Source organism: Indicator indicator, chromosome 11 (genome assembly GCF_027791375.1).
Source record: "Indicator indicator isolate 239-I01 chromosome 11, UM_Iind_1.1, whole genome shotgun sequence".
Taxonomy (NCBI): domain Eukaryota; kingdom Metazoa; phylum Chordata; class Aves; order Piciformes; family Indicatoridae; genus Indicator; species Indicator indicator.
In genome coordinates, this window is record NC_072020.1 from 3,168,036 (window position 1) to 3,193,698 (window position 25,663).

Sequence of the window (25,663 nt, forward strand, 5' to 3'; positions counted from 1 at the left end):
ACCGTTCTGAAATGCCCAAATATTTGTTTAGCCACAAATAGTAATAACAGTTGATTGTTTGACTAATTGTTTTTTGGTATGACTCTGTACTCTGCTAGAAAGAGCAAACCACTGCAAATTGGTTCCAATTATTGTTTCACTTTTGATTCTAGATAGCTTCATTATTTGCTGTCTGTATTATGGGTTATATTGACTCCTGCAAATTACAGAAGATACTCTCTGCTCATATGGTAATTAAAACATCCTTTTATTTTTTTTTTTTTATAAACTTACATCCCCTCAAACAGGTCAAAGCATTAAAAAACCCCATTTGTCTGAACTGTTTTCCTTAGTTGCAAGATGGTTGAAAAGTTGTAATAATAAGGGAGGGGGAGGGGCCTGGATTTGAATATTTGACCTTGTGTATATTTATATCATGGAATCATTGACTGGTTTAAGTTGAAAGGGACCTTCAAGATCATCTAGTTCCACCCTCCCTGCTGTAGGCAGGGACACCTCTCACTAGACCAGGTTGCTCAAGGCCCCATCCAACCTTGCCTTGAATAAATCCAGGGAGGGGTCATCTACAACCTCCATGGGTAACCTGTTCAAGTGTCTCCCCACCCTCTCTGTAAAGAATTTCTACTTCATATCCAGTCTAAATCTCCCCTCTTGCAGCCTAAAGCCATTGTCTCTCATCCAGTAACCATAAGCCCTTGTAAAAAGTCCTTCCCCAGGTCTCCTGTAGCCCCCTTCAGATACTGGGAGGCTGCTCTAGGGTCTCCCTGAAGCTTCCTCTTCTCTAGGCTGAACAGCCCCAACTCTCTCACTCTGACCCCATAGGAGAGGTTCTCCAGCCTTCTGATTATCTTTGTGGCCTCCTGGGACCCACTCCAACAGTTCCAGGTCCTTCTTGTGTTGAGGGCCCCAGAGCTGGATGCAGAACTCCAAGTGGGGTCTTACCAGAGCAGAGTAGAGGGGGAAAATCTCTTCATATCCTCTGCTGGATCTCTGGAGGTGTCCCTGGAGGTATTTAAAATAAAACTGGATGAGGCACTTAGTGCCATGGTTTAGTTGGTTAGATGGTGGGTGATAGGTTGGACTGGATGATCTTGAAGGTCTTTTCCAACCGGGTTAATTCTGTGATCTCAGCAGATCAGTGTTCACCAAGGGCCATAGTTTAGCACCAGACTTGGTAGTGGTGTCAGAAACTAGAAAAATTACCAACCTAAAACATTTGTAGAAATCTTTGCCTCTCCTTTCTTGTATCTATTAATTCTATGGACTTGAAGATAACTGCTTCAAACAGCAGACTAGAAAACAGACCAAGTAAGAGAGTATGGAGAATAAAAGGCTGAAAAAGCAGCGTTTGCTTCATGCCATAGGTTAGCAGAAACAAAAGACTCTGATGTTAGTAAGTCAAAAGCAGAGAACAGATCTTTTATCACTGAAGGAGAAGAACTCCTTGAGGACTGTGATGGTCTTGACCATGCAAAGATGCTGTGGTTGAACTATTTGGGGAGATACTGAGGAAGGAGAACAAAGAAAATAAGTTATAAGTCTGAGGGAAAACTGTTCTTTCAAAAATGGGTGAGAAAATCAACAAAGGAAGGAGATCATGAAAGTAATTTCTGCATAAAATGATCTGATTTTCATTTTGAAAGATGTGTTAATGATCAGTTTTTGCTAGCAGGAATTTAGATCCTCAAAGCAAGGCTACAGTGTTAAATACACAGGAAGATAAAAACAATTTTATGAAGAGACAGGGTTTGGGCTAAAATTGTGCTGTGCAAACTCAGTGAAACCAACAAGAAAAAAAAACAGAGTATTTATCACAAAAAAGAGTCTTTGAGCTAAATTGTGTTTTCTATTTTCAAATGCCTTTTGAAATCCTGTAAATTATAAATTAAAGGCAGGAATGAATTCTCTGCAACTCCTTTCTGATACCAACCCAGGACACCAAAAGCTCATTCCCAGTCAGATTTACAAGGACAATTTGCATATAAGCTTCTTGGTTTAGTAATTTGTCTGACAGAAGCAGCATGAAATACTTAAACCCTTTTGGCTTCTGTTGATAGCTACATCATCATTTTGGTGTCAAAGTGTCATAAAAAAGCCTATTTTCAGATTGAAAACTCTCCTGTTATATTACAGGGAAAGCTTAATGAGGCTGGGTAACCTGCCAGTCTTTTTTCAGGTTTTGCTTCCCTCCCTCCCCCTCATTTTTGTGTGCTAAATGAAGGTCTGGCTTTGTGAGGAAGGGAATACAAAAGTCTGCATATTTCACAAATAATTACATTATTTGTCATTATTGCTGTGTGTAGAAGGTGGCAGAGATTGATCATTGATGTTGCTTTCCAAGTAGGAAAATGCAGTTCCATTTGCTTTCTATTAAACAACAACAACAACAAAGCAGCACAGTAGGAGACCAGGGTGGTGACTAGTAGTTGTACTTCAGCCTTGACTTCCAAGCTCTTAGGCTAAGTGCATATAAAGAAACAATTAATTCTGCTTCCTTGGCTTTGGTGATGATTTTATTCTAAAGATATTCCTCTTGGTTTGAAAGAAAGAAGGCACAGAACAGTCAACATAAATTTTGTGTTTCTTCAAGATTCTGAAAGAGGTGGGGGGGGGAAAAATCATAGAATGGCTTAGGTTGGAAGGGCCCTCAGAGAACATCTCCTCTGACCTCCCCACCATGGGCAGGGACACCTCTCAACCAGACTGAGCTGCTCAAGGCCTCATCCAGCCTGACCTTGAACACCCCCAGGGAGGAAGCAGCCACAGCCTCCCTGGCTAGCCTGCTGCACAGTCTCACCAGCTTTGTACTGAAGAACTTCTTCCTAAGCTCCAGTCTAACCCTGCTCTCCCTCAGCTTTAAATTATTCCCCCTTGTCCTGTCTCTAGACACCCTCAGGAAAAGTCCCTCTGCAGCCTTCCTGTAGGATCCCTTCAGCTATTGGCAGGCAGCTCTAAGGTCCCCCTGGAGCCTTCTCTCCTCCAGGCTGAACACCCCCAGCTCCCTCAGCCTATCCTCACAGCAGTCACTAAAGACTCATAACCTCATCATTCACTAGCTTAATTTTTCCCTAAATAGGGGAAAAAAAATAAAGAAGACCCAAATGTCTTTCAGCTTCATATAGTTTTTTTCTGAAGGGATTTGTGTGCATTGAAAATGATCAGGGGGCTGGAACACCTCCAGCCCTTGGATCATCTTTGTGGCCTCCTCTGGACTCTCTCCAACAGCTCTGTGTCCTTCTTATGCTGGGGACACCAGAACTGGAGGCAGTTAAGATGCATGTTAAGAATAACTTGAAAAATGTAGCTGTGATATCCCATGTGTTAGTCCTGTGATCAAATCTTTCTGTCTGTAAGCACTTTTAAAATGTGAATTAACATCACTTGGTTATGTCTTGCCATTAAGTCCTTAAAAGAGATGTTTTCAGAACAATTCAGTAGGCACTTGCGGTGAAGTAGGTACCTTTAAAGCTGTTGACACAAGGTAATTTCTATACTTGGGCAACCCTTTTCTATTGAAATGTAATTATTTTTATTTTATTTCTTTTGTATTTTTTTGTGTTGTTTTTTTTAGGTGTCTCTTTTGGTGTGTTTTATTCTGATGTTTGGTAATTCAATGTTGTTGACATCATACTATGCTGCTTCTTTAGTAGTGATCTGGGTAAGTGGTTAAAGCAAAATATCCTCTGAGGGGCTAAAACTGTAATGCAGTACTGTTATGTATGGCTTGATGTGAAACCAGATTGATAAATCCTTCCCAAAACAAAAAGAATTAGATCCTAAGGATATTTGGAGAATGGGTAAATACTTATATTAAAAAAAAAAAAAAATCACATTTTTATAAGAGACATTTGGTTAAGGCTCAATTATCTTCTTTTTGTAATTCTCTTGTTTTTATGACAATATTACCACCTGTGTGTTTTTGATCAGAATAGTTATAAAACAAGCAAAGAAGAGTTTTAAGTCCTTTTTTATTAATTGTCAAACTGCAGAGTGTAGAATCCTAGAACGGCTCAGGTTGGAAGGAACCTCAGAGATCATCTCCTCCAACCTCTCCACCATGGGTAGGGACACCTCTCAACTAGACTCAGCTGCTCATGGCCTCATCCTGCCTGGTCTTCAACACCCCCAGGGAAGAGACATCCACAACCTCCCTGAGCAGCCTCTTCCAGAGTCTCACCACCCTCCTACTGAAGAACTTCTCCCTAAGCTCCAGTCTAACCCTGCTCTCCCTCAGCTTCAGACCATTCCCCCTTGTCCTATTGTTAGACACCCTCATGAAAAGTCCCTCTGCAGCCTTCTTCTAGGATCCCAATGGGGATTGGAAGGCAGCTCTAAGGTCCCCCCAGTGTCTTCCCTAGGCTGAACACCCCCAGCTCCCTCAGCCTATCCTCATAGCAGTCACTGAAGACTCATCACCTTATCATTCACTAGCTTAATTTTTCCCTGAATAGGGAGAAAAAATGTCTTTCAGCTTCACGTAGTTTCTCTGAAGGGATTTGTGTGCATTGAAAATGATCAGGGGGCTGGAACACCTCTGCTATGAGGTCAGGCTGAGGGAGCTGGGGGTGTGCAGCCTGGAGAAGAGAAGGCTCCAGGGAGACCTTAGAGCTGCCTTCTGGTACCTGAAGGGGACCTACAGAAAGGCTACAGAGGAACTGTTTACAAAGGCCTGCAGGGACAGGATGAGGGGCAGTGGTTTGGAACTAGAGAAGAGCAGATTCAGATTGGGTGTTAGGAGCAAGTTCTGCACCATGAGGGTGGTTGAGTCCCCATCCCTGGAGATACTCCAGGACAGGCTTGACAAGGCTCTGAGCAACCTGATCTAGTGCAGGGTGTTATAGAATCATGGAATTGGCAGGATTGGAAGGGACCTCAAGCATCATCTAGTTCCAACCCTCCTGCCATGGGCAGTCCCTGCTGACTGCAGGGGGGTTGGACTTGATGACCCTTGGAGGTGCCTTCCAACCCAAAGCAGACCTTGTATGTTGGCATGTTTTGCCAGTGCAGGATAAAAATCACAATATTATATATTCATTGATATTTTAGGTATTATATGGAGGGGTTTTTAATAGACAGCTGTGTGGTACCATAGGCACTTACCCAAAACCCCCTCCTTCAGGGTACTGGAATATCTTATTGTTACTGTGTGTTACCTGAAAATGTACATTATTTTTTTAATTTTCTATTTAATTAGGGAATCCTTGAGCTGAGTCCAAAACTCTTGAAAAGAAGCAGAAGAGAAATCTACATATGGGTAAGGAATTTAATGTGCTTTGGATTTCTGAGAGGCACAATTAACTTTTTCTGGATTAATGCAGAAATGAACTTTTGGGTTAATTTCTAGTAGTTGAAAAATGGAGAAATACAACTGAAATTTTTTTTTTTTTTGGCTGATCTTCCCAGAAATTAAACTACTGAGGAAGGAAAAGGAGCACATACCTTGATATCAAAAAACTAAAATAGACTGCAAATGGCAACATGCTTAATTTTAAATCTAAGATCTATTTGATACTCCCTTTAAAATGAAGGATAGCTTAGGAAAAGTAAGTAAAGGCTAACAGGGCTTGCAGAAATTGAGATTCAGCTACTAGTGCATTAGATATTCACTAAAATCTGTCCTATCTACATGTGTGTGTGTGTATATATATATAAATATATATTTTATTTGTTAGGATATTTTGTACAACAACGAGCAACACATGATTCCATAACTAAGTAAAGGAAGAAAGTTGAGTCTGTGGGTGGGATTTGAGGCAATAGAAGTCATGTCCAGACACAGAGGGCATTTCCAAACTATGCCAAATAGAATTAAAAAAATGAAAAGCAACTTAATGCTTAAGGCACCTGAAATAGGAAGCTACCAAGACAATTCTGGATGTAAGGAAGAAGTTCTTCACCATGAGGGTGGTGGGTTTTTTTTTGCAGCTTCTAACTCGTGATAGTCTTGAGAAGGCACCAGAAATGAGCAAATTCCTCTCAAGATTTGAACTACAACCTGATCATATGGAAAGGCTGTTGGTAGGAAATACTCAGTACACACTCCAGTATATGCAAAGCAGATTGGACTGACAGACTGCCCCTGTCCAGCAGATTTAGCTTTGCTACCTCCTCTGCTCCAATGGCCTGTGCAGCCCTGTAGCTGTAATGCAGGTCAGTTGCACAAGATTATTCCTGCTCTAACAGAAAATACACAACAATTTAAAACCCACCCCAGCGCAGAGAAATCTGGGGAATGGAGTTGGTTAGAAATTACTGTGGTAGTAACAGGAGAGTTTGTAACTAGTAGATGAATTCCCTGATGATACAAAATGATGATACAAAACTGGGGGGGCTGGCTGACACCCCTCAGGTTGTGCTGCCATCCAACGTGACCTGGACAGGCTGAGAGCTGGCTGCAGGTAAACCTCATGGAGTTTAATAAGGACAAGTGCAGGGTCCTACATCTGGGGAGGAATAACAACAGGCACCAGGACAGGTTAGAGGCTGCCCTGCTGGAAAGCAGCTCCACAGAGAAAGACCTTGGAGTGCTGGTGGACAGCAAGTTCTTCATAGAACAATGTTCTCTGGTGGCCAAGAGAGCCAATGGGATCCTGGGAAGCATCAAGAAAGGTGTCCAGCAGGGCTAGGGAAGTTCTTCTACCTCTCTACTCTGCCCTGCTGAGACCACAGCTGCAATCCTGTGTCCAGTTTTGGGCTCCCCAGTTCAAGAGACACAGAGACCTGCTGGAGAGAATCCAACAGAGAGCCAGGAGGATGCTTAGGGGACTTGAGCATCTCCCCTGTGAAGAGAGACTGAGAGCCTCTAGGGGCTGTTTAGTCTGGAGAAGAGAAGGCTGAGAGGGGATCTGATCAATGTCTATCAATAGCTGAGGGGTGGGTGTCAAGTGGAGGGGGCCAGGCTCTTTTGGGTGGTGCACAGTGATAAGCCAAGCAACAATGGGTTCAAACTTGAACAGAGAAGATTTCAGCTCAACATGAGGAGAAACTTCTTTCCAGTGAGGGTGACAGAGCCCTGGAACAGGCTGCCCAGGGGGGTTGTGGAGTCTCCTTCTCTGGAGACTTTCCAACCCCACCTGGATGCATTCCTGTGCAGACTCCCCTGGGTGCTCCTGCTCTGGCAGGGGGGTTGGACCTGATGATCTCTGGAGGTCCCTTCCAACCTCTGATATGCTGTGAGACTGTGAATTTAATAAACCTCCTTAAAAAGAAGAAAAGGCTTCTTTAAAGGTCTGTTGAGATGTTGATTTCGTTCTGAATGTATTTTTTTGTTCAGGTCATTGAAGGATGTGCCTGGTTATTTGGGACAGTCACCTTGAAATGCCTCACATCTTTAGTGTTTGGAATAGCTGATGATGTAAGTTCTCTTTTCTGAGTACCTGATAAATATCTTCCATGATTTTTTTTTTAATTCCTAGTATTTCAATCTTGGCATCTGAGTAATAAACTTCTCTGAAATGCCAAGGATTATGTTGCAGAAGTGGGAGAGGGATTGCATGTTTGTTTTCTCATTCTTTCTGTATTATGACTTTGAGGTGTTATTACCAAAGCTTGTGTAAAGAATGTGTTGTGTTTTTAGCACTGAGTTAGTATACTCTGTGTGTCTGGTTTTAAATGTGGATTTATAGAGCTTTCTTTGTTTTACATACCCTCCACCTCCCTCTTTATTTGCTCACTTTCTTAGTTCAGCTTCTTCTGAAGCTAATTTTGAAGCCTGTTTTGAAATGTTTGTTGTAACTAGGGCTCCTCCTTTCACTTCAGCCTCTTTATTGCCAGATTCTGCTGTTAAAAACCAACCTACAGCTGTGCAGCAGGGGCAAAAGATATCTTAAAGGTATCTTAAAATCTGAATATGCAAAACTACACTCTTGTTGAACCCAACTGCAATGGTGAAACCCTTTTTTTCCTTTTTTTTTTTTTTTTTTTTTTTCCCCTGCTGCTTTCTGCTTTTGATTTAACACAGCACAATCTTGGGTTACACTAAAAGATTTCATTTAATACACTGGAAATAGATGGGGTTTTTGTTGGTTTGTTGTTTTTTTGGTGCTCTTAATATTGTGGATAGTCTGAACTTCTGTTCTAATTAAAATTATATCTCATGTGAGTTTAAGCTGCCTTGCTGTGGAAAACAGAACAGGTTTTACTTACTATGTTTGTTGTTTGTTTGGGTTTTTTTCCCCTTACCAGGCCCACATAGGAAATATATTAAAATCTAAATTTATTGGCTACAAGGATTTTGATACATTAATGTATACCTGTGCTGCAGAGTTTGACTTCATGGAAAAAGAGGTAATCAAATCAAAATAGATTATCATGGAGGAGAGAATTTTTTGCTTCATCTTGATTTATAACTTCAAACATCTCAGAGCCTTAACCTCCTACTTCCATCATAACTTCAAGTGCTTACTGGTGTAGTTAAAGACATAAAAAGAACTTCAGCTAAGTTGAAGTGGTTTTATTGCTTATAATGAAAACAGAAGTGTTTTGATTTTGGATCTAATAAATGTATTTGAATTGAAGAAGTGCTTGCTCAGGGATAGAGGAAAGGTTAAGAGTTCTGCAGCCTTCAGATTTGATGTGGCTGTCAGTAACTGGTTTTGTGTATATAGAAAATCAAATGGGAGTTGCAAAGGTCTTGGGTAGTAGGTTTAGACTACAGAATAGCTTCAAAGCTTCTTAATGTGGTGTTTAGAATTAATTAATTTTAGTCCATCAATATCTAGTTGTGCATTCAGAATGTTTTAGGGGTTACTCAACTCACAGTACTCAAATTCAGATGAGATACAACCTCCTTCCAGTCCTTGGGTGGCTTTCCAAAGAACTGTGAAGAACTTAGTCATGACCCTAGCTGGTATTATGTCTAGTGGTGGGGTCTAAGCCTGAATTTCTTTGTTGTTGAATATTTGATTTTAGATTTTATTCAAGGAACAGCTCTGTATATTATGGTTTGCTTTTTTAAATGATTGTTGAAGTAATTACAGGTGAATGGAAAGCAACTGATGCAGTTTATTTCCACTGCAGACTCCAGTAAGATACACAAAGACTCTGCTGTTACCAGTTGTTGTGGTGGTTTTTGGGGTAATCATCAAAAGGGTAAGTGGCTGGTTTAGGGAATCCCTTTCTGACCTTGAGTTTCCTTTTTAGGTATTTTGAAGGGACCACTATTTGTTTTGAGATATGAAGAAGTTAGTCTGCTGGATTAGTCTTGGCTGGTTGTCAGCTGGGGAGGATGAATTCAATTTATTGTCAATTAAAAATTGTAAGAAACAAAAGCAAGACCAAAACCACCCTCCCCTCCTCCCCCACCCCCTTCTTCCTAGGTTCAGTAAGTCCCTCCCCTAGGCTACAGTTCTTTATGCACTGCTCCAGCATGGGTCCTTCCCTTGGGGTATAGCCCTTCAGGAGTGGGTCCCCAGCAGGTTGCAGGTCCTGCCAGAAAACCTGAGCTTCTCACCACAAGCTGCAGTTCATGGCAGAAGATTGCTCCTGTGTGTGCTCTCCACAAGTTGCAGCTTCCCTCAGTTCAAGTCCGCCTGCTTTGGCATGGCCCCAGGGTGGGTATCTGCTCCACCATGGTCTGCCATACGCTGTTGTGGAGAAAACCTGCATCCCTGTGGTCTCCTTCACAAGCTGTAGGGGAATCTCTGCTCCAGCACCTGGAGCACATTCTCCCTCCTCTTCTTCACTGGCCTTGATGTCTGCAGCATTGTTTCTCTCCTGTTGTTCCCACTGCTCTCTCTTGAAGCTGCTGCACAGTATTTTTTTTACCCTGCACATGTTATCAACAGAGGCACCACCAGCATCGCTGATGGGTTCAGCTTTGACCAGTGATAAATCCATTGTGAAGCTGACTGGAACTGGCTCTGTCTGATAGGGAGGCAGCTCCTGATCTCTTCTAACAGAAGTCACCATTGCAGCCCTGCTGCTACTGAGACCTTATCCAATAAAGTTAGATAAAGCACAGGTTTTCAGGCTTAATTGCTTGAAGTTCTGTATTCCATTTGCAGAGATTTTTCTTTGCAAAGGTCCAGTCCTGAGTCAATGCTAAAACTTGGTTTGATGTCAAGTGCCAAAAAAACTTCTGTCACTTAGCTGATGAGTACTATAACTGAAGTTTAGAACTGGGTTGTGTAAAACTTGATTGTATCGTTTGTGTGAAAACAACTTCCAGTTTATCCAGGAACAGATGGGAGAACTGCTCACTAATTAAACATCCTCCCAAAGAGGTTTTTTTCAGCTAAAACATTGCATGCCTTTATCTTAGCATCAGCTCAAAATGAGATTACCTGGGTGTCATTTAATTCAGCCAATGCTGAAAAAGCTTTAGAGTGCTTTAGGAAGTTTATTCATACTTTTTTTGTTTGCCTCTTTTTTTTTTTTCCCTCCAGGCAATTAAATATCTTATGTGGGCCTTATCTCAGGCTGGCCAATATGAAAGGTAAATATTTTCTTCCTTTTTGTTTTTTTTGATGTGAAAATAAATTTGCTGCTGAAGGTTTATTGGATTTGCTATATGCTAAATAATTCAGAATTGGTCCTTTTTGAAGGGTAAATTTAGTGCAGTAACTGAATGGCTTGGGTGTACTGTATGTGATATTTTTATAGGATATCTGGAACTAAGTTTTTATTTATCTGTCTATTCACTTTTCTCCTATAAATAATGAATACAAATTCTTTCCTCCCCATTATTTGTTTTCCTAGGTTGTAAAGGTAGCTGAGTTTCATTTTTAGGAAGGGATCCTGACTATATTAATTCTATTTACTAAATACTTTTCTCCTATAAATAATGAATACAAATCCTTTCCTCCCCAGTATTTTGTTTTCTAGGTTGTAAAGGTAGCTGAGTTTCATTTTTAGGAAGGGATCCTGACTATATTAATTCTATTTACTAAATACTTTTCTCCTATAAATAATGAATACAAATCCTTTCCTCCCCAGTATTTTGTTTTCTAGGTTGTAAAGGTAGCTGAGTTTCATTTTTAGGAAGGGGTCCTAACTGTATTACTTTATTTTCTAAATTCACTTTTCTCCTATAAATCATGAATGCAAATTCTTTCCTCCCCAGTATTTTTTGTTGTTGTTGTTTTGTTTTCTAGGTGATAAAGGTAGCTGAGTTTCATTTTTAGGGAAGGGATCCTAACTGTATTAATTCTATTTACTAAATTCACTTTACTCCTATAAATGAATACGAATTCTTTCCTCTCCATAATTTTTTTTTCCTGGATTATAAAGGTAGCTGAGTTTCATTTTTTAGGAAGGGATCCTAACTGTATTAATTCTGTTTACTAAACACTTTTCTCCTATAAATAATGAATACAAATTTTTTCCTCCCCATTATTTTGTTTTCTAGGGATCCTAACTGTATTAATTATATTTACTAAATTCACTGTTCTCCTGTAACTAATGAATACAAATTCTTTCCTCCCCAGTATTTGTTTGTTGTTTTGTTTTCTAGGTGATAAAGGTAGCTGAGTTTCATTTTTAGGGAAGGGATCCTAACTGTGTTAGTTCTCTGTTCTAAATATCTGCTGTTGTATTGTTTTCTAGGTGATAAAGGTAGCTGAGTTTCATTTTTAGGGAAGGGATCCTAACTGTGTTAATTCTGTATTCTAAATATCTGCAATGCATGCTCAGCCTGCCACAGCCTTTTGGCATCACTTGGTGATGTTGTGCTCAAGAGCAGTCAATGTGTCCAACTGAATGTTGCCATTTCCCAGACACATCTCCTGCCTTCTTGTTTTGTTCTTCAATTTATCAGTGGTCATTTCAGTGCTTTCCATACTCTAATGGCAAAGGTTCCATACATCAGGGGAGAATTCAGCATCCTGGCTTCACAGATGTGCTTCTTGGAGAGCACTTGCATGATTTTGACTCTCTCTTTCTCATTTGTGTTTCATTCTGTTGTGTTTCATTCTGTTTTGTTTCATTCTGAGAATCCACAGCCAATCTATGTAGCACCTGAGTAGAAGAGTCTCTTTTTGGTACTCTTTAATCTCAGTGAGGTGTCATTCTCTAAAGAAACTCCTCTGCATGTGAAATAATTCATGGAAGTAATTATAAAGAGCTGCTGAAATGAATTTTTCCGGCTTCCCAGATAGATAATAGGGATTGAGGAGGGTGGTTACTGATTTGCAGTACACTTGAAAGCTTGTAATAGAAGGGGAAATAAGATAATCTATGCAGGTGCTGACTCATGCTTACTGGATCAGTCTGATTGTCTGAAAGCCACTATTGATGACTTCAAAGTAAATGCAGTGGTGCTGTAGTGCAGAAACAAATAATGTGATTTTCTGCCTTTTTTTTTTTTTTCTCCATGCAGAGAGGACCGTTTTAACCATGGTGAGGTAAGAGTCTTTCTGCACAATTTTATTTGCATGCTAATGTAAATGCTGAAATGAAATACACCTTGCAGTGGTATGGCCTTGATAGGTGGTTCCAAAGAAGGGCCACAAGGATGATCAGAGGGCTGCAGCACCTCTCCTTGGAGGACAGGCTGAGAGAGAGTTGGGGTTGTTCAGTCTGGAGAAGAGAAGGCTCCAAGGAGACCTTATTGTGGCTTTCCAGCATCTGAAGGGGGCTACAAGAAAGCTGGGGAGGGACTTTTTAGGATATCAGGGAGTGATAGGACTAGGAGGAATGGATCCAAGCTAGAGGAGGGGAGATTTAGATTGGATGTTAGTAAGAAGTTCTTCCCCAGGGGGGTGGTGAGACGCTGGAAGAGGTTGCCCAGGAAGGTGGTGGAAGCCTCATCCCTGGAGGTTTCTGCATCCAGGCTGGATGTGGCTGTGAGCAACCTGCTGTAGTGTGAGGTGTCCCTGCCCATGGCAGGGGAGCTGGAACTGGATAATCCTTGAGGTCCCTTCCAACCCTGACAATTCTGTGATTCTGTGGTTTATTTGAATGTACTTGTGTCTTTTATCTCCTCTATCATGAGGAGGGAGGCTTCCTTTTTACAAAGAGTCACTTGGTAAAGAGAAGGGCTAATGGACACAAGTTGCTACTGGGGAGATTTGGACTAGATGCCAGAATTTTTATTTTTCACAATTCAAACTATTAAACACTGGGATAAACTCCCAAGGGAGGTGGGGGATTCCCCTACATCAGACAGTTTCAAGGCCCAGGCTGACAAGGGGCTGAGCCACCTCGTTTAAACTATATTAGTTTATAGTTTATTATATTAGTTTATATTTATTATATTAGTTATATAGTTTAGTCTGGAGAAGAGAAGACAGAGGAGATCTGATCAATGTCTATCAATATCTGAGGAGTGGGTGTCAGGAGGAGGGGGCCAGGCTCTTTTGGGTGGTACACACTGATAGGACAAGGAACAATGGGTTCAAACTTGAACATAGAAGATTTCAGCTCAACATGAGGAGAAACTTCTTTCCAGTGAGGGTGACAGCCCTGGAGCAGGCTGCCCAGGGGGTTGTGGAGTCTCCTTCTCTGGAGACTTTCCAAACCCACCTGGATGCATTCCTGTGCAGACTCCCCTAAGTGATGCTGCTCTGGCAGGGGGGCTGGACCTGATGATCTCTGAAGGTCCCTTCTAACCTCTGATGTACTCTCTGATACTCATACCCTGAGGGGTTAGACTAGATGATCCTTGAAGCCCCTTCCAACCTGGTATTCTATCAATCCATGAATCTGAGATGGGGTCTGTTACTTCAGGAGAATACCTCTGGAATGTTCATAGATTTATAGAGTGGTTTAGATTGGAAGGGACCTTAAAGGTCATCTGGTTCCAACCCCCTCCTGCCATGGTTGAACAAAAAAAAAAAACAAAAACAAACAAACTTAACTAGTGGGGGGGGGGGGGGGGGGGGACAAGAGAGGAGTCATTGGCCTTTTGCTGTAGCACTACAGAAAGATGCTGAAAATGAGGCTGGACCTTTTATCTTCCCTATATAGTCTGAGAAGAAAATTGGTTCCTTTACTGGGTTCTCACATGACAGATAATGTGAAAATTCTAATTTGCAAAATTCCATAATGAAAATTCTCCATGTGGTTCCTGCAATAAAATGATGCCAAAAAAAAAAAAGAGTAATTGAATTGAGCTTTCTTGCATGTTTATTTGCTTGGTTTGCAATTAAGTCAGCACAGACAGGGCAAACCTTTTAACAGCAGTCTGTCTGTGGTTTGAGCTGTGAGAGAGAGAGAGCTCATGCCAGCAAAATACAATCCTAGAATGGCATAGGCTGGAAGGGACCTTTAGAGGTCATCTGCTCCAATCATCAGTCAGAGGCATTTTTGGAGTCACTGCTTTTATCTTGAAGGGGGTCTACAAGAAGGATGGAGAGAGACTGTTTCCAAAGGCCTGCAGTGACAGGATGTGGGGTAATGGCTTCAAACTAGAGAAGAGAAGATTTAGATTGGATGTTAGGAAGAAGTTCTGCACCATGAGGGTGGTGGAACACTGCAACAGGTTGCCCAAGGAAGTGGTTGAAGCCCCAACCCTGGAGATATTCAAGGTGAGGCAGGCTGACCTAGTTGAGGATGCCCCTGCTGACTGCAGAGGGGGTTGGAGTGGATGAGTTTTGGAGGTTCCTTCCAACCCAGACCAGTCTGTGACCTTTGATTTACCACCACACTTCCCCAGGTGTCATAGATGCAGTGTTAGGAGTGGTGGGTGACATCTCAGATGCTTTTTAACCTCTTCTGAGGATACTAAAAGCAAACTTGCTGTGCTTGTCAGTACCAAGGGTGCTAATCTGACTCAAACTCATCACTTCAGCTATACTGGCAATGAAGTTGTATGTTTAAGGTAGAAATGAGAAATACCTAAATACTCTCCTCCTGTCTATTGCTTTTCTTTGCAGCTGGTGTATCATGCCTTGCAGCTGTTGGCATTCAGTGTCCTAGCAATCCTAATCATGAGACTGAAACTCTTTTTGACACCACATCTCTGTGTTATGGCTTCTTTAGTGTGTTCAAAACAGGTAAGGGTGTGTTTTTTGTTTTTTTTTCAGTCCTGTAGCTATCTCAGTACTTAGGCTATTTACCCAGATATTTTGTCCTGAAGCAGATTTCTCTGTGTTTAATTGCTGAATCTGAGAGCACCAGTTAAAACAACAACAAAAAAAATTAGTTGCACAAGTTTCCTTCTCTTCTATCCCAAACAAAGCAAATGCCTTGGTTTTTGCAACTTGTCTAACTGCCTTATGCTAGCAGTTAATATGCTGTGTGTTGAGCTTAAGCTATAGGGAAACCCACACTGGGTTTTACTGATTCTGCACACCTCTGCCTCTCCAAGTTTTTTATTGATATTCCTGTTATCCCCACTGTGGTTTTTAACTGGGTTTACACTGTGTTTTCACAGCTCTTTGGAGCTTGTTGTCTTGCATATTTCTTGGGTATTGTGGAGGCATTTAACTGTCAGTAGCCCATCTGACACTTGTGTGTCCCAACTGGAAGATAAATGAATGAGACAGAATTATGCAAAGAGAGAAAGTGTCCCTAAGCTAAACAAATGATTGTTTCCCAGGAATCTCAAATGCTTCCCCAGATGTTCCTTCAGGGATCAACAGCTCTTTATAATGCTGCACAGGCTACCCAGTTTCACTCTGCTTAAACGTTGTGCTCATCACTTCCTTGATGCTTGTTTTATTACTTGGCATGGGTAGAAGTGCTGAGAGTTTGCCAATATCAAATGGAGCTTCACAGTGAACATATGAAATGCTGAAAAAGTGGCAAGAAGTCTTTAAAAAAGGACCTTTGGTTATCCCCCTTGTAACTTGAGGGTTGAGACTTGAGAGAAATTTCATTTGCTATGGACTTGCAGTATTCTGGAAGGTTCACAGGGGTTGTGATATTTCCCAGTCTTGGATAGTTACCAGTGAAGAAGTGGAGTCATCTCAGGTGTTCTGGTTAAGTAGAATGAACACTTGTGACACAAACCAAAACCAGCCAAGCAAACAAAAGACATACTGGAATTATTCTGCAGATGAAAAAGGAATTTGCTGTGTGGTGTTCTTTCAGCCCCTTGCATGAATCTGTGTGGGTTCAGTTACCTCAATCATAGAATGGCTCAGATTGGAAGGGACTCAGGTCATCTCCTCCAGCTTCCCCACTGTGGGCAGGGACACCTCTCAACTAGACTCAGCTGCTCATGGCCTCATCCAGCCTGGCCCTGAGCACCCCCAAGGAGGAGGCATCCACAACCTCCCTGGACAGCCTATCCCAGAGCCTCACCACCCTTGTGCTTGAGCACCCCCAGGGAGGAGGCATCCACAGCCTCCCTGGACAGCCTATCCCAGAGCCTCACCACCCTTGTACTGAAAAACTTCTTCCTAAGATCCAGTCTAAACCTGTGTTTTTTGGAGAGGTAGCTTGAGAGTTTTAATAATCTGAGGTCATTTATGGTTAGTTTGTGATGCTGCCTAGTGGGAGTAGTTAGCTGAGTGGGAGGTTTTCCTCTGCATATCTATCATGAATTTAAAAAAAAAAAAAGGAAAAAACCAAGGAGGAAAGGTCTTCTGAATGAAATGCATTTATTTAGTGCATTTTGAAATGTGAAGCTTCTAATTACCAATCCCACAGGGAAAAAGAAGCAAACCAGATTTGTCTTAGTTAAGATTTGTGTCAGGTATAGGTGAGAGAAGGCATTCTGCCTCAAAACTCATCTGCAACACAGCACATTTGGGACGTTTTTCTCCTGAACTGCCTATTCCTCATATTCATGAGTGTTTGCTTAGAGCAAATGATCTTTAGGGGGGAAAAATGGCAAGGGCCATCTTTTCCAGTTTAAGGAAGGGAAGAGTTGAATATAAAGCAGAATGAACTCTCTAACCCCAGAATCTCCTTACAAAAAGTTTTGTTTTCTTTTGTTTCTTTTTTTTTGGGGGGGGGGGAGAGTTTTCAATCTCTAATCCATATTTAGTCTTGAAAAGAGAAGACTGAGAGGGGATCTGATCAATGTCTATCAATAGCTGAGGGGTGGGTGTCAAGTGGAGGGGGCCAGGCTCTTTTGGGTGGTTCACAGTGATAAGCCAAGCAACAATGGGTTCAAACTAGAACAGAGAAGATTTCAGCTCAACCTGAGGAGAAACTTCTTTCCAGTGAGGGTGACAGAGCCCTGGAACAGGCTGCCCAGGGGGGTTGTGGAGTCTCCTTCTCTGGAGACTTTCCAACCCCACCTGGATGCATTCCTGTACAGACTCCCCTGCATGCTCCTGCATGCCCCCTGCAGGGGGGTTGGACCTGATGATCTCTGGAGGTCCCTTCCAACCTCTGATATACTGTGAGACTGTGATATACTCCAGCTAGAAACTCTTGATGTAAGCAGGAGATAAAACCACTGTAATGGTGCAGTTAGCATCATTGCATCAGTTCTGCTTGCACAATTTGACATCTCAACTGCTGCAGTAATGTAAATTTTCTGATTTTTTTTTTTTAAATGCAGAATTACAAATATCATGTCCTGTATTTGATAAACTTGAATGCTTCTTATGAGGTCCCGCTGAAATGTAGTGAAGAAGCAAAAGCAGAGCCTTCCAGTACCTTAAGGGGGTCTACAAGAAGGATGGAAAGAGACAGTTTACAAAAGCCTGCAGTGACAGGACAAGGGGCAATGGATCCAAACTAGAGAAGAGCAGATTTAGATTGGATGTTGGGAGCAAGTTCTTTACTGTGAGGGTGGTGGAACACTGGAACAGGTTGCCCAGGGAGTTGGTTGGGGCCCCATCCCTGGAAATGTTCAAGGTGAGGCTCAAGAGGGCTCTGGGAAACCTGATCTAGTTGAGGATGTCCCTGCTGACTGCAGAGGGGATTGGTCTGGATGACCTTTGGAGGTCCCTTCCAACCCAGACCACTCTGTGATTCAGTGTTTCATGTTGCAATACATGTTAGGCTCCTTACAGATCAGTAAAAATTGTGTTGCATACAGTGTGCCAGAATTGTTGCCTAGAAGTTAATTGATTCTTGCATTTCAGTTGTTTGGATGGCTCCTCTGTAAAATCCAGCCCAAAACCTTGGTCTTTGCTATTTTAGCATTGATGGCAATAGAGGGATCAGCAAACCTGCAAACTCAGTGGAACATCATGGGAGAATTTAGCAATTTGCCACAGGAGGAACTCTTAGAGTGGATAAAAGTCAGTACCAGACAAGGTAAAGCATTTAATGATGTGTGATGTTCCCCATTTACTGTGAGATACAGCTAGAGAACTTGGCATGAATGATTCTGGAGGTGAATTGCTGCTGTCTCTGGCTTTGCCTTTGGACTATCCTAAAGTCATGGCTTAGTTGGATTTACTTGTCCATGCAGAAACTATGGCAAATGAAAAAGATAAAGCCAAAAAAAACCCCACCCCAAGCTTGCTGTGGTACACTCCAGGCTACTAGGCTGGAGGTTCCAGCCACTGGTGCAGTGATTTTTTTTTTTTTTTTTTTTTTCCAGAATCCAATTCAAAGAGGTTTTTCCTGGTCCTATGTGTGGGTCTGTGATCATCATTTTTACTAGAAGAGAACTGAATGAGTGTGTGCTGTGGTTGCACCTGTCCTTTTACTGAAATGAGTGAAAAAAGGCTCAGAAAACTGGCTGGAAATGAAGTAGTTTCCTTTTCAGTAGGAAAAGACAGAGTATTTTATATATTATATATAGACATAATAGATCATATGATTATATTTAATACATCTTTCATGTATGTGTATATATATATATGTATATATATATATATATTATAGCCCAAGTGGCCTGAGGTTCTATTGCTCATTTAACAATGGTGTAAGAAGTGACAAATCAAAAGGTATTGGCATAATGAATGTGGTGGTCTATCCATTCAAGAAAAATAAGATCTATCAACTCTCCAGTCTCTTCTGTTTAGTTGTCCAATGGCTTATGCTCAGTTCAAGGTTTATTAAAAAAAAAAAAAAGAAATAGTGGTTTTTTTTTTTTTTTGTAGACTCACAGAAGGTTAGGGGATGGAAGGGACCTTGAAAGGTCATCCAGTCCAACCCCCCTGCCAGAGCAGGATCACTTAGAGCAGGTCACACAGGAACACATCCAGGTGGGTTTTGAACATCTCCAGAGAAAGAGACTCCACATCCTCTCTGGGCAGCCTGCTCCAGGGCTCTGGGACCCTCACAGTGACAAAGTTTTTCCTTCTGTTCATATGGAACCTCCTCTGCTCCAGCTTGCACCCACTGCCCCTTGTCCTGTCATTGGATATCCCTGAGCAGAGCCTGGCTCTGTCTTCCCAGCACTGCCCTGCACATCTTTATTTCTTCAATCTCTTCTCCCAGCTGCAGAGCCCCAGCTCCCTCAACCTGTCCTATCTTCCTGCAGCATCTTTGTGGCTCTGTGCTGGACTCTTTCAGGCAGTTCCCTGAGGTCCTTTTTCAACTGAAGGGCCCAGAACTGGACACAAATACTCCGGATGCAGCCTCCCCAGGGCTGAGGGCACCTCTTGGTGCCAGGTAGTGCTTTTCACAAAGAGAACCCTACCTTCTTTAGGTTTCTCTCCAGGTTTACTCTTTAGATATTTGAAGATTGCTTCTCTGCTGGTACTGCTCGATTGTTGCTTTCAAAGGTGCCTTTCATTCTGCATTTCAGATGCAGTCTTTGCAGGAGCAATGCCTACAATGGCAAGTGTAAAACTGTCCACCCTTCGTCCTGTTGTGAATCATCCTCACTATGAAGATGCAGGATTAAGGTAAATACTGAAGTTGGGGATCTGGGTTTTATTTGCAAATGGCACTACTGCTTTAAACTTCAGTTTTGCTTAGTTGTCTGGAGAAATAAAAAGCCTTCCTTGTAAGTTGAAGCTTACATTTTGATGCTCTGTCACTAGCTGACTTTTTTTCCCCGTTTCTCTTTCTCAAGGGCCAGAACTAAAGTTGTGTATTCCATGTACAGTCGAAAACCTGCAAAAGAAGTGAAAAGAGAATTGATAAAACTAGGAGTGAATTACTACATTCTGGAAGAGTCGTTGTGTGTGAGCAGAAAAAAGTGAGTCCTCTCCCTCTCCGGGGGTGTTGAAGGCCAGGTTGGATGAGGCCTTGAGCAGCCAAGTCTAGTTGACAGGTGTCCCACACCAAGAGGGAGGAGGCAGCCACAACCTCCCTGGGCAGCCTATGCTAGAGTCTCACCACCCTTGTCCTGAAGAACTTCCTAAGCTCCAGTCTAACCCTGCTCTCCCTCAGCTTCAAACCATTCCCCCTTGTCCTGTCTCTAGACACCCTTAGGAAAAGTCCCTCTGCAACCTTCCTGTAGGATCCCTTCAGGTATTGGAAGGCAGCTCTGAGGTCCCTCCAGAGTCTTCTCTTCTCTGGGCTAAACAACTCCAGCTCCCTCAAACTGTCCTCACAACAGAGGTGCTCCAGCCCTTGGATCATCTTTGTGGCCTCCTCTGGACTCAATCCAGCAGCTCTGTGTCCTCCTTATGCTGGGCACACCAGAACTGGACACAGTATTTGAGGTGGGGCCTCGCAAGAGCAGAGTAAGGGAGCAGAATCCTCTCTCTTGCCCTGCTGCCCACACTCCTCTTTGCCTTCTGGGCTGCATGGTTTATTGATTTTGTAATCTGCTAAGAATCTTTAGTGTAAGGCTAAACTTAAGAAATCTAGGTGGCACAATCAAATATACCTAGAGGGGTTTATAAAACTGAATGCAGCAAGCTTTGGGGTTTTTGTTGGCATTTCTTCACTTCTCTTTTTGTGTTTTCTATGTTGCCTAGGCCTGGCTGCAGCATGCCTGAAATTTGGGATGTGGAGGATCCTGTTAACAGTGGCAAAATCCCTTTGTGTACCCTTATGAGTGAGGATTCCAGGCCATATTTCATCACAGTGTTTGAAAACAGCAATTACAGAGTCTTGAAGATCCCAAAGGAATAAGATTTCAATGCCAAGAACCACCATCAGTCTTTTTAAACCAATAACTAGAAAGAATTCTAAATCAGAAATACCTTTTTCTACCAGACTTAAAATGGTGAAAAAAAAAAAAAACAAACGAAAACCCAAAACCATACCTGGTTTCTTTTTTTACCATTTTAAGTGAATTCTGATGATAGAAATATCTTCAACCTACCAGTTTGTGGATTTCTATTTCAGGGTCAGTCCCTTGAGATTTGCTATGCAAATGATGATATGTTTGCACATTTTATTTAACACTGATCCAAAAAAGAAAAAAAAAAAAAAAAAGAGAAAAAGAAAAAGAGTTAAAAGTAGCTATGGAAGGTAAACTCCATTCTCAATGCTGTTGTGAAATGAGGACTGTCAGGATGTCTTAGCAAAGCAGGTTCAGAGCTTTGGTGCTAGCAGCTAGGGAACAAAGGAATGGTGCTATAGCATCTGGCATCACCTTTCCCATGTCACTTTCATTGCCATCTCCCTTCAGGGCAAGGTAGTAGTAGAAATTCTCTTTAAAAATATCACATAGTATCACTGGTCATGGCTGAGAGAAAGGCAGTTTTCTTTTTTTCTTCCCTTTGAGAAGGTTAAGAGCATTCATCATTTTGGATCACTTTTTTAAGCTTGCTTTTGAAATGGAAGACTTAAAAGCTTCAATTCTTTTAGGTGCATGCTCTTGGAATCTTACTGATATTAAAACAAAAAGAAAAACCCTGAAGACTAATAAGGATAATATTTGCAGTGAGCAATAGTTGTAGCTTCTCAGTGTCCAAGGAATTGTTTTGTTGTTTGTCTTTTTTTTAGCATTCTTATGCGTTCAGAATAAGCTGGCATAATACACACCAAATTTTGAAGGGAAAAAAATCCTTTATTCAGGAAAAAAACCCAACCAACTGTCATAGCCTTAGAAAGATACTAAAAGAAATCCTTCACTGCCTTAACAAAACCTTCATTGCCTAAAACTGATGCCCTATTTTCTCCCCCCCACCCCATTAAATCCTACCTGGATTTTATCAGCAGCATTCAAGAAAAAAAAAAAAAAAAGGAAATCTAACCCCCAACTGTGGTAAGAGTGTAGTGAGTTGTGTGTGGCTTAGAATTGCCCTAGCTGGTTCTTGCATCACACCAACCACACAGGTAATAAAGAACTGAGAGAATTCACTTCCCAAGCTGCAAAAACTCCCCTTTAGTTGTTTTAATTGACCAGGTAGGGTTTTTTGTATGTTTAGTGTAAGATCACAGAGATTTGTGATTCTAAGGTATGAGAAGACTTCTGAAGTTTCTCTATATATCATTCCTGGTTTGGTTTTATTTTGGCTTGCTTTTTTTTTATGTGATAGGAGTGTAGTCAGTTGTGTGGCTTAGAATTGCTCCAGCTGGTTCTTGCACTCACACAAATCACACAGGTAATAAAGAACTGAGAGAATTCACTTCCCAAGGTGCAAGGAGAAACCTTCTCTTTAGTTGTTTCAATTGACCAGGTAGGGTTTTTTTGTATGTTTATTGAATTATCACAGAGTTTTGTGATTCTAAGGTATGAGAAGACTTCTGAAGTTTCTCTGTATATCATTCCTGGTTTGTTTTTATTTTGGCTTGGTGGTTTTTTTTTTTTTTGTTGTTGTTGTTCAGACCTCAGTCTCTTGATAAGGATTAGTGGTTTGGTTTTTTTTTAGCCCTGAGAGCATCTAGCAATGTTAGATGCTATAGGGGCAGCATCCATCACTCTGATCAGTGTCCATGAAATGCTCAAGCAGTGGTGTTAACAACTGATCAGTACTCTAAGACTTCTTATTTTTTTAAGAGCTGTTTTATGGAGAGGGTAAGGGAGAATGGCTGAAGATGCATTAGCTTTTTAACTTTTGCAGAGTAGATTTTGGAAAAAAAAAATTTCTATAAGGAAAGTGTCACACAAAACAAAACAAAAAAAGGGCTTTTGGGAAGTCACTTTTTAAAATGTTAGCTGAATTCAAGGAGGCAGGAGAAAAAAATATCTTTATATAAACATTGTCATTTGTGCTACAGCACAGAGGAAAAAAAAGGTACTGTATTTTTATGAAGTTTATGGCAACTGTTGACATGTACTTATGTGGTTAAATAAAAAAGAAAAAGGTAGAAGTTGTTCTCTTTTTTTTTTTCTGATGGGTGTTAGATTTCTGCTCTCATGGCTCTGCAACTGAAGTTTAATGCAGTAGCCACAGGAGGTAGAAGGAGGCTGAACCCTTGGATAAGCAATGCAGGGATGTGCTCCAGGTGCTTAAACCAAACTCATACACCTCTTCCAGGCCTCCTTTATACTTGGCGTATGAGTGAAGGGATGTGTGAAAAAACAGAGAGAAGATGTCACAGAATCATCCAGCATAGAAAAACCCCTTGAGATGATCAGGTCCAACCATTAACCCTCCTCTACCAAGTTCACCACTCAACCACATGGCTAAGCACCACATCTAAATGACCTTTAAACACCTCCCTGGGCAGCCTGTTTCAGTGCTTGACCACTCTTTCAGGGAAAATCTTTTCCTAATGTCCAGCCTGAGCCTCCCCTGGTGCAGTGGGAAGCCCTGCAGTCATCAGAGTTTTAAACTCAGAAGAGCAAGGTGCTGCTGAATGGATGAGGGCTGGGGGTCAGGAAGGAAGGGACAGGGACAGCCTCTGCTCACTTCATGTCCTGGGATAGCACAAGGGGCAATGGATGGAAACTACAGCACAGGAGGCTCCACCTCAATGTGAGGAAGAACGTTTTACTGCAAGGGTCCCAGAGCCCTGGAGCAGGCTACCCAGAGGGGTTGTGGAGTCTCCTTCTCTGGAGCCTTTCCAGCCCTGTCTGGATGTGTTCCTGTGTGCCCTGTGCTGGATTCTCTGGTCCTGCTCTGACAGGGGGGTTGGACTGGATGATCTCTGGAGGTCCCTTCCAACCTCTAACATCCTGTGAGCCTGTGTGAATTGTGTCAGCAGCTGGACAAAGGAATCCAAATCCTGATCTCCATCCAGGTAATCTCTATTGGTGTACTGTGAGGCAAGAGTAGGATGGCAGATGTGGTGTGAGGGGAAGTCTTTACTGTTGAAATATCAATGGAGTTCAGATGTTGAAGGAATTGAGTATTCTTTGAGGGAGGTTAAGACTGGAGACATGAAATAGAATGGAGAACTGGGTCACAGAGAAGAGGAGGCTGAGGGGAGACCTCATTGCTGTCTACAACTACCTAAAGGGAGGCTGTAGCCAGGTGGGGGTTGGTCTCTTCTTCAGGCAACCAGCAGCAGAACGAGGAGACACAGTCTCAAAGCTGTGCAGGGGGAAGTTTAGGCTTGAGCTTAGAAAGTTCTTCCCAGAAAGAGAGATTTGCCATTGGAATGTGCTACCCAGGGAGGTGGTGGGGTCAGCATCCCTGAAGATGTTCCAGAAAAGCCTGGATGAGGCACTGAGTGCTGTGGTCTAGTTGATTGGATAGGGCTGGGTGATAGATTGGATGGATGATCTTGGAGGTCTCTTCCAACCTGGTTCTATCACACAGAGCACTGGAACAGGCTGCCCAGAGAGGTTGTGGAGTCTCCTTCTCTGGAGACTTTAAAGTCTCATCTGGATGTGTTCCTGTGTGCCCTGTGCTGGATCTCTGGTCCTGCTCTGGCAGGGGGGTTGGACTGGATGATCTTTGGAGGTCCCTTCCTACCCTTCACATCCTGTGAACTCTTACATCTGAGAACTGGTCAGCAATTGCTTGGGCAGTGCAGCCTCTGGGTGCTGTGAGGAACACATTCTCCACTCTAGTTGGAGAATAAGCACTTCTACTTCAGTCTGCAGTCAAAGGTGATGATGAACTGTGCGTAGCAGAGCTTCAAGCTGACCTGTGGCTTGAAGCAGGGGAGTAGAAGGATTTACAGCATCAGGCAGAATCTCCTTCCTGCTCAGCAAATTGGCTTGTCTGATCTGGTGCTGTAATGGCTCATTACTGATAAAATGCATAGAATGCCCCAAATCAGTTGTTTGAATGGCTTCATCTTGGAGCAGTTCAACAGCTTTATTACTTCCTACTGCAGCAGGTATAGGAGATTTATTGAATATAGATCATGAGATATGGAGGGAAGACACAGATTGCATGAATAATACTGGTTTCATATCTGGCTGAGGACTGGGGCAGGATTCCCTGTGGCCTGCAAGCTTATCAGTGTATAAATGGATTCTGGAGTGCAAGCAGCATGAGTTTTGCCTGTTTGGCAGAAAGGAGGAGATTAGCTTTTAGCCCCAAGGATATGAAAGCATTTAAAGGTAATGCTGAGCCTGAAAGGGAAGGACTTTTACAAGAGAAAAGCTCTGTCCTTTTGATGTTCATCCCAAAGCAAAAGGAGTGGCTGGACTTCATTCTTCAGGCTTTCGTTTGCAAAGCTGGTGGCACTGAATTCTTCCTTTCATTCCCCATCCTTGCTGTGTTTAGACATCTGAGCAGCATCACCTTCACCTTGCTCAGCAGCTTGGTTGTTCTGCTTCTCTCTCTACAAGTCCCTTGGGTGTCTTAGGATGCAGTTGGCAAACGTTATTTGCAAGCAGTTAATGTTTTGCTGTCTGAGTTCTGCAAAGAAAAGGAAAAAAGATCCCAGCCTCTTCTGTACTGTTGGCTTTTACAGCTTCTAAAACTCCCAACTTCTGCTTTCACCAGCTACAGAAGTCAGCAAAGACTGAAAATACCCCCAAGTAGGATGCTGCTTTTTCTCTTGTTCCTAAATTAGCTTTATGATGGTGCTTGAATTCCTGCCTCACCTTTCCATGATTTTTGATTATGAAAATGCACTGCCTCTATGTTTGGAGAAATTTATCTTCCACTGCTCAGAACAA

General features: G+C 42.1%; 1 protein-coding gene across 1 annotated transcript in view; it reads left to right on the plus strand.

Annotated features, from left to right (window-relative positions):
* The window catches only part of DPY19L1 (dpy-19 like C-mannosyltransferase 1), a 53,483-nt gene extending 32,660 nt beyond the window's left edge, over nt 1-20,823 (plus strand). The window contains exons 11-23 of the mRNA XM_054384959.1: nt 153-230; nt 3,572-3,658; nt 5,195-5,254; nt 7,274-7,354; nt 8,185-8,286; nt 9,019-9,090; nt 10,386-10,435; nt 12,317-12,341; nt 14,814-14,933; nt 17,925-18,099; nt 19,544-19,643; nt 19,814-19,939; nt 20,667-20,823. Coding sequence (XP_054240934.1) covers nt 153-230; nt 3,572-3,658; nt 5,195-5,254; nt 7,274-7,354; nt 8,185-8,286; nt 9,019-9,090; nt 10,386-10,435; nt 12,317-12,341; nt 14,814-14,933; nt 17,925-18,099; nt 19,544-19,643; nt 19,814-19,939; nt 20,667-20,823 — 1,233 coding nt within the window. The remainder of the gene's footprint in view (nt 1-152; nt 231-3,571; nt 3,659-5,194; nt 5,255-7,273; nt 7,355-8,184; nt 8,287-9,018; nt 9,091-10,385; nt 10,436-12,316; nt 12,342-14,813; nt 14,934-17,924; nt 18,100-19,543; nt 19,644-19,813; nt 19,940-20,666) is intronic.
* Nucleotides 20,824-25,663: the final 4,840 nt, after the last annotated feature.